Source organism: Rhinatrema bivittatum, chromosome 7, assembly GCF_901001135.1.
Source record: "Rhinatrema bivittatum chromosome 7, aRhiBiv1.1, whole genome shotgun sequence".
NCBI lineage: Eukaryota > Metazoa > Chordata > Amphibia > Gymnophiona > Rhinatrematidae > Rhinatrema > Rhinatrema bivittatum.
The window spans coordinates 221389485-221397672 of record NC_042621.1 but is presented as its reverse complement, the minus strand read 5'-3'; the positions used below and the strand labels follow the sequence as shown (position 1 = coordinate 221397672).

General features: G+C 47.7%; 1 protein-coding gene across 1 annotated transcript; it reads left to right on the top strand.

Moving 5' to 3' along the window:
- The first annotated feature begins 3111 nt into the window (after positions 1-3111).
- On the top strand, positions 3112-7335 carry LOC115095754 (D(1C) dopamine receptor-like). Its single transcript, XM_029609870.1, has one exon. It carries the CDS (start codon positions 3789-3791, stop codon positions 5166-5168), a length of 1380 nt encoding a protein of 459 aa, XP_029465730.1. The 5' UTR covers positions 3112-3788; the 3' UTR covers positions 5169-7335.
- The last annotated feature ends 853 nt before the right edge of the window (positions 7336-8188 follow it).

Genomic DNA, 8188 nt, shown 5'->3' with positions numbered 1-8188 from the left:
CCTCTCCGTTTTTGCTTTCTTGCTCCATTTTTGTCTCCTACTTCTCTTTTCGGTGCTCCTTTACCCGGTCCCTGTCACCTCTCTCCTCCCCTCTGTCCCTTCCTCCATCCTTTCCTGCTCTCCTCCCCCTCCCTTATGCTCCTCGGGCCCGTTAGCCTCCACTGCCGGAAAGCTGAACGTCTCTTTTCTCGCACCCTCTCAAGCCTGCCTCATCGTCTCATCTCCGCTCCTTTCTCCTCCCAGATTTCTGCTCCTCGCCCTGGCTGATACTTTCAGATTCACTCCTGGAGTTCAGTCTCACTCCTCCCCTTCTCTTCAGTGCACTCTCTGAATGCCCTGCCGTGACTGTAACCTCGGGCTACTGCCTGCCTCTCTCTCTCCGCGACTTGCGGGCAGCGGTGCATTTCAGAAATGCGCGGGCAGGGGGACCCACGGGGGAGCGGGAGGAAGCGCCTCTGAGCAAACCGCTGCTTCCCGGGCTCCAGCAGCAGCAGCTCGGGTTGCTGCCAGTGCCCGCACTAAGAGCCGGCCCTTAAAGGCACAGCGGCAGACAAGGTGGGAGAGAGAAGGGAAGGTGGGGGGCGGAGAGCAAGAGAAGTGCAGAAGGGAGGAAAAGGGGATAGGAGGGGGAGGAAACGAAAGAATGAGAGAGTGGGAAGAGAAGAAGAAAAAAAAGGAGGAGGACCAGGAAAGCGAGAGAGCACAAGAAGGAAAGAAGAGTAGAAAGAGAACTGGGAGAAGAGAGCGGCAGAATGAAGGAATGGGGAGGAGAGCTGGAAAGAAGAGCATAGCAGCAGAGGGTAAGAGAGAGTAACAATAGAGGGGAGGGGAGAGACTGGTAGAGAGGAGGGAAGAGTAGAAGAACAGAGGAGAGGATCACCTGCCTGCTCCTAGCACCACAGCCGGGGTCCGACTCATTTTGCCTGGCGGCAGTAATGTGAAGAAGCTCTGGGTCCCAGAGCCCTGCAAGCAGAGCAGCAGCTGCTCCCACAGACCTGGGAGTTAAAATAACTGCAGCCTCTCACTGCTGCCCTGGACATGGAGGCAGCAGAAAGGGGACCTGTGTCAGCCGTGCCGGAGTCTGGAGATACAGAAGCAGGTGAGGAACCCAGCCTGCAGGGGATGAGGAAGGAGGAAGGAATTAAGAGGCTGGAGTAGCTATAGCGGAGGGTGGAGCCTGCCCTGAGTGACTGCAATGGTTTTAGGTGAGAGAAAACACCTTCTGCTCACCTCTGCTTCTTTGATCCATCCTTCTCTTCCCCTTTTCCTATTTTCTTTGCCCTATCCCTCTTTCTTTTTTGCTTCTTTGCTCCATCCCTCTCACTTCACTTCTGCTCCTTAGCTCTGTCAGATTCCCAATCAGGAAGTTTTCTTGCCAAGACAATGTCACATATACAAATTAAATAGTAGAGATGTGAATCGTGTCCTCGATCGTCTTAACGATCGATTTCGGCTGGGAGGGGGAGGGAATCGTATTGTTGCCGTTTGGGGGGGTAAAATATCGTGAAAAATCGTGAAAAATCGTAAAAAATCGAAAAAACGTAAAATCGCAAAACCGGCACATTAAAACCCCCTAAAACCCACCCCCAACCCTTTAAATTAAATCCCCCACCCTCCCGAACCCCCCCCCAAATGACTTAAATAACCTGCGGGTCCAGCGGCGGTCCGGAACGGCAGCGGTCCGGAACGGGCTCCTGCTACTGAATCTTGTTGTCTTCGGCCGGCGCCATTTTCCAAAATGGCGCCGAAAAATGGCGGCGGCCATAGACGAACACGATTGGATGGCAGGAGGTCCTTCCGGACCCCCGCTGGACTTTTGGCAAGTCTTGTGGGGGTCAGGAGGCCCCCCCAAGCTGGCCAAAAGTTCCTGGAGGTCCAGCGGGGGTCAGGGAGCGATTTCCCGCCGCGAATCGTTTTCGTACGGAAAATGGCGCCGGCAGGAGATCGACTGCAGGAGGTCGTTCAGCGAGGCGCCGGAACCCTCGCTGAACGACCTCCTGCAGTCGATCTCCTGCCAGCGCCATTTTCCGTACGAAAACGATTCGCGGCGGGAAATCGCTCCCTGACCCCCGCTGGACCTCCAGGAACTTTTGGCCAGCTTGGGGGGGCCTCCTGACCCCCACAAGACTTGCCAAAAGTCCAGCGGGGGTCCGGAAGGACCTCCTGCCATCCAATCGTGTTCGTCTATGGCCGCCGCCATTTTTCGGCGCCATTTTGGAAAATGGCGCCGGCTGAAGACAACAAGATTCAGTAGCAGGAGCCCGTTCCGGACCGCTGCCGTTCCGGACCGCCGCTGGACCCGCAGGTTATTTAAGTCATTTGTGGGGGGGGGGGGGGGTTCGGGGGGGGGGGGGATTTAATTTAAAGGGTCGGGGGGGGGTTTTAGGGGGTTTTAGTGTGCCGGCTCACGATTCTAACGATTTATAACGATAAATCGTTAGAATCTCTATTGTATTGTGTTCCATAACGGTTTAAGACGATATTAAAATTATCGGACGATAATTTTAATCGTCCTAAAACGATTCACATCCCTATTAAATAGTCCTCTCCCTCTTCTCTGCTCCTTTGCCTCCTCACCTCTCCTCTTTCCTCTTTACTTCTGCTGCTTCTCCCATCCCTCTCTCCTTTCCTCCTCCCTTCTGTTCCTCATGCCTGCTGGCAGATCCTGGCCTTCAAGCACTCTTTTTTTTTCCTCCTTCCTCTATTCTCCCTCTCCTCCTCTGTGCCCTCCCAATCTCTTCTTTTCTCTTTTGGGTGTTTTCTGAATCCTCGACTCTCAATGCACACCTCTGCAGGTTTTATGTTGCCTTGGGTATGACACCTTTACTGACTACAGCGAAGAAATCTGCTCTCTTTAAAAAGATCCTCCAAATATATATATATTTTTAATGCAGTGTGTACTTATAATTGGGAATTACTTTTTGGCTAGGACAAACATATTTTAGGATTTGAAAATGTCCACCTTAATGGGGCAATAGCTTCCGCACGAGAGCGCATTTAAGTAACGCCCCCCCCCCCCCCTAAAAAGCAGGAGTGCTCGCTCTTTCAGCCCTTGTGTATAGATATTTTTTTAATTAAGACCAATTTAATGATTCAGCAGGTGAAGACAGCATCCTTACTACGGACAGGTGGCAGTGCAGCGCCTTAACAGGACTGGCAGCCAAAGCCCCGGGAGACCAATCCAAAGCTTTCTAGATCCGACACTGTGTGGAGGGCGTGCAACCCATGGCATTGTACTGCTGTCACAACCTGGCCGCCCTCCCAAAGAGCCGAAAAGCAGCAAAAAAGAAAAAAAAAAGCAGGCAGAAGGCAAATCAGCAATGATCTTCTTTTATCAAGCTCAAAATCTCTTTTCCGGAGTTTTGTAGAGATCAGTGCAGCCCCCGGTGCATATAATTAACCCTCCTATGGCTGCGGTGAATCTATAATTGTGTGCATCAAGTTATTTGGGGGAGGGAGAAAGGGTCCCCTTTGAGTGTGGCTTTTCCGCTGGGCTGCCCCAGAGGGTTAGAGCGAATTAAAGGCTGCAAGTGTGAACTATTCAAGAGCACGATTTTTGCCTCCAGTCATAAATCACGATGCTGTACAACATACGGCATGATCTGAAATCCGCCTTGGCACCGGCTGAGCTGATCATCATCCTCACTGCTCCAGAGATCTGACGGGATGAGGAAGGACAGAGACCTATTAGGATAGCAAGGAAAACAGGGGACGCTTCTTCCCCCCCCCCCTCCCCCCTTTTCAATGACACGGGAAGCGAAGGGATTCCTCTCCTGTCATCCCCCCCGATGGAAAACATCTCCAGTGCCGTCCACGTGTTGCAAGAAGCAGACCTTGAACTAGTGGCAGGCGCAGACGTCAGTCTCCGTGCCCTGACCGGCTTTCTTCTGTTTATGCTGATCCTTTCCACTCTCTTGGGCAACACTTTGGTCTGCCTGGCAGTTATCAAATTTAGGCACCTGAGGTCCAAAGTCACTAATTTTTTCGTCATCTCCTTGGCGGTGTCGGATCTGTTCGTGGCTTTGCTGGTGATGCCCTGGAAAGCTGTCACGGAGGTGGCAGGGCATTGGCTGTTCGGGAACTTCTGCGATATTTGGATTGCTTTTGATATCATGTGCTCCACTGCCTCCATCCTCAACTTGTGCATCATCAGTCTGGACCGATACTGGGCCATCGCCAGCCCCTTCCGATACGAGCGTAAAATGACTCAGAGAGTGGCTTTCATCATGATCGGAGTGGCTTGGACGCTGTCTATCCTGATTTCATTTATTCCAGTCCAGTTAAATTGGCACAAATCCCGGGAAGCCGAAATGGACCTAAATGTTACCAATCGCACAGGGAACTGCGACTCGAGTTTGAACCGGACCTACGCCATCTCCTCCTCCCTAATCAGCTTTTACATCCCTGTGGCCATCATGATCGGCACGTACACTCGGATTTATCGGATTGCCCAGACTCAGATCAGGAGGATCTCTTCCCTGGAGCGAGCCGTGGAGCACGCACAAAGCTGTCACCCCGACTGCCCCCACGAAAACTCCCTCAAAACCTCTTTCAAAAAGGAAACCAAAGTGCTGAAGACTCTGTCCATCATCATGGGGGTTTTCGTGTTCTGCTGGCTGCCCTTTTTCGTTCTGAACTGCATGGTCCCCTTCTGCGATGCCAGCCCTTCCCAGCAGGGGGAGCCGGAGCCCCCCTGCGTCAGCGAGACCACCTTCAGCATCTTCGTGTGGTTCGGCTGGGCCAACTCGTCCCTCAACCCCGTCATCTACGCCTTCAACGCCGACTTCCGGAAGGCCTTCGCCACCATCCTGGGCTGCCACCGGCTCTGCGCCGGCACCGCCGTGGAGACCGTCAACTTCAGCAACGAGCTGGTGTCCTACCACCACGACACCACCTTCCAGAAAGACGCCCCGGCCGCTCTCGCCGGCGCCCCGCTCCCCAACGCCGTCGCTCCGCAGGCCGAGGAGGCGGACGGCGCGTGCTCCGACGGAGCCTCGGCGATCGCCAGCTCGCAGGCTCCCGGGGGTCCCAGGAGTTTGCTCTTGTTGCCGGCGGTGGTTCAGTTTGAATGCGAAGCCGAGATTTCCCTGGAAACCATAACGCCCTTCACCTCCACGGGACCCGCTGACTGCGAGGCCCCTAATGCCGCCAACACTCGTGAGGGTTGACACCCGCACCCCCGGGACTGGGCTATTGGCAGCGCATGGCTATTTTGCTGATTTTATTAAGAGTTTAAATGACCATAGGGGGGGGGGGGAGCTTTATTTTATTTACAAGGTCTGCTTTGTACATGGTTTCTTTAACTAGATCTGTGTAGGACTTTTGTATTACGATATTTTTCCACACAGATTATAGAGTGAAAACCACCTGATTGCAAAGTCTCATGCCAAGCAGTCGGTACAAAAACAAATTGACACTCATCCTCTTTCTTTAAGGGACCCTTCCTCCCCTCCCCAACCGCACACAGAGAATATTTCATCTGGCGTGGTTTGTTATGAAGTTCATGTTGCACACTGTCAATGAGTATATTTGAGTGAAAGCTAAAAAGTGAATATAGCTGCACTTTTCCTGGACTTTGACTGAAGAGATACAAATTTAGGTCTAAATATCACAGCACCGGCAGTGTGGTTTGAAGGCACATATTATAAATTGTGTTTTATAGCAACTGAATGGAAAAACAATATAACATTTACAGTAAGAAGTTGCTGAGTTCAAGCAGGTGTAAAATGCATTTAGGGATACACTTCCTCAAGTGACAAGTCAGAAAAACATTCCTATTTAAACAGTGAAGCTGTCATTTGCAAAGGATTACCAATAAAAATATTTAAGTAATGTTGGACAGAACTTTTTAATTTAAATAAAAAATGTTCTTAACAGTTGCACAATCAAATATTATAAAGATATGATGTCAAGTGTAGAATAACCAGAATTTTCCTCTCTACTTTTTATATCAGTGTAAATAAGGCACTGGTCACATTTATTTTCCAGGATTTTAGTTCTGCAGTCAGATAATTCTGTGAAGTTCTGCAAAAAAACCCAAAAAACCCACAAACAAACAGTAATAACAGCCAGTGTTCCAGCAAGTTTTCCCTATACACAGTCTCAGTTACAGTTTTTCTGCAGCACAAATACTGTATTGCTAGGGCTCTTCGTTTTCAGTTTTTATGTTATTCTTCCCAAGAATTTATCAATGTTTATGACATACATAGAGTGCCTAAGAAGATCTCTCTCCCGCTCACACACACACACACGCTTAATAGGATACAGAGGAATCTTTCACTCTCTAAAATTAAATATGTTCTTATTGTTTGATTGCTTGTTTCTCAGTTATGAATGCATATAGGCATCAGCTAATATTTTCTGATGTTCTTGTCTATTTGTTAAAAGAGAACAGCCATCTAAATTGCAGTGTTTTACTTTACATTTGTCTCCTTTCAATTGTAAACTTGGCCTAGATATGCACAATGATTTCAAATAGTAAGGAAAAATGCAATGGGCTTATGCTGAAGGGAGTCATTAGGTCCATCGTCTGTGACCTTGCTGTGAAACAAATTGACTCCCACTATATAGCCTGGATAGTACAACATAGTGCTACATAAAATATTAAAAAGTGGAAAATTAATTTTAATTTAATTTTGGGTGCACTGCTATTTATTTTCACATCTCAAATGATAACAACCTGAGTAGATATGAGTCCTCCTTTCAAAGAAGTATATATCTTGTGCTCCTTGAAACATTTCAAAAACTACATACAAGTAGTAATAAAAGTACATTTTTAAGTGCAGTAGGACAAGTATTATTTGTGAAATCCTTTATATTAATCTGCACCTGCACCTCTACAAGCTGCTATGCTCCCAAGAGAGTCCCAAATGAGTTCACACTCTTTGGATCTGATTAGTCCACCTTGATGATGTCATAACATCGCATACAGTAAGAGAACCAATAGATATCCCTGAGTGAGGTCATTTGAGACTCTTTTCCAAACCTGGGGAGCTGAATTGGACCATTGAATTTCAGTTTCCAGTGGTTGAACAGGGAATTATTTAATTGATGCTTTTAATGTGTTGCACCATTGAAATACTGCATAGAGAACAAAGCATACAACTTTTCTTTATATAACTGCGCCCTTTGTATAAAAATGTATGTAATTGTATGATTAATTTGGCATTGGCATCATCTTAGAGTACTATAGTGCTCTTTAAAATATTTCCAAGTTTAAGTGTTGTATGGTATTTTCAAACATTTATAAGCAGCTGATTTATTCATCCATATGGTGACATCGATAATTTTAGAAAACTGAGGGCTCATTCATAATAAAGTTATTTTTTCACGCTGCAGTTTCTTCCTGCTCCTTTGTATTCTAGTTCACTTGAAACCAGGACTGGGATCTGGTGTCAGGAGCCTTTATTCAGCTCTACCTGGGGATTTCTCCTCTATTGTATATATCCTCACCCCAACAAGTCATTGCAGTACCAGTCCTGGGTTAGGGACCATGCATTAGGACTCCTTCTGGAACCCCGCAATCATGGGTCCTAGATCAGGCCACTAGGTGTCACCCTTAAACAATGACCAACCATGTCTTCCTCCGCTCCTCTTGCCCCACGGGTTATGAACACTGCTTCTGCAGCATCCCCAGTCCCATTCCACCCAGGGAGCAGGAGACCTGACTTAGAGATTGAAACAAGGACCTTCTGCCTTGTGGTGCACAGTACTTGCCACAGGCCAGCTCTCCAGAAATAAAGTTTTTTAATAGAGGCCCTCATGATCCCTATCAAATAGAAATAGTCATTTGTGCATTATTCACATAAGTTTCTTTAGTGTCTGCATACTAAGGTGCATTAACGTATTAACATGTTAAATGCTGAATTGGGTGCTTAGTATATGTTAAATCAGTGTTAATGTATTTTATTGCTAACCTGTAAGCATTATGGATAATGCAAAAAAAATTGGCAATGAAAATATTATTTAGCTGCATTGTATGCAAATTAAAATGACAATGCAAATCATGTTAAGCAATAAGCATTGTGATTTTCATTAACCAAAAAAGTTAACTACATCATTAGAAGTGTAACTTTGGCTGAAAGCATTGGCAGACTAACATGCCTGTCAATATCTTGGCCATGACCTCCATCTCTGCCAGACCTGTGAAGGGCCATTGGCAGCGTGATGTCCCTTCCCGCTCTCCCCC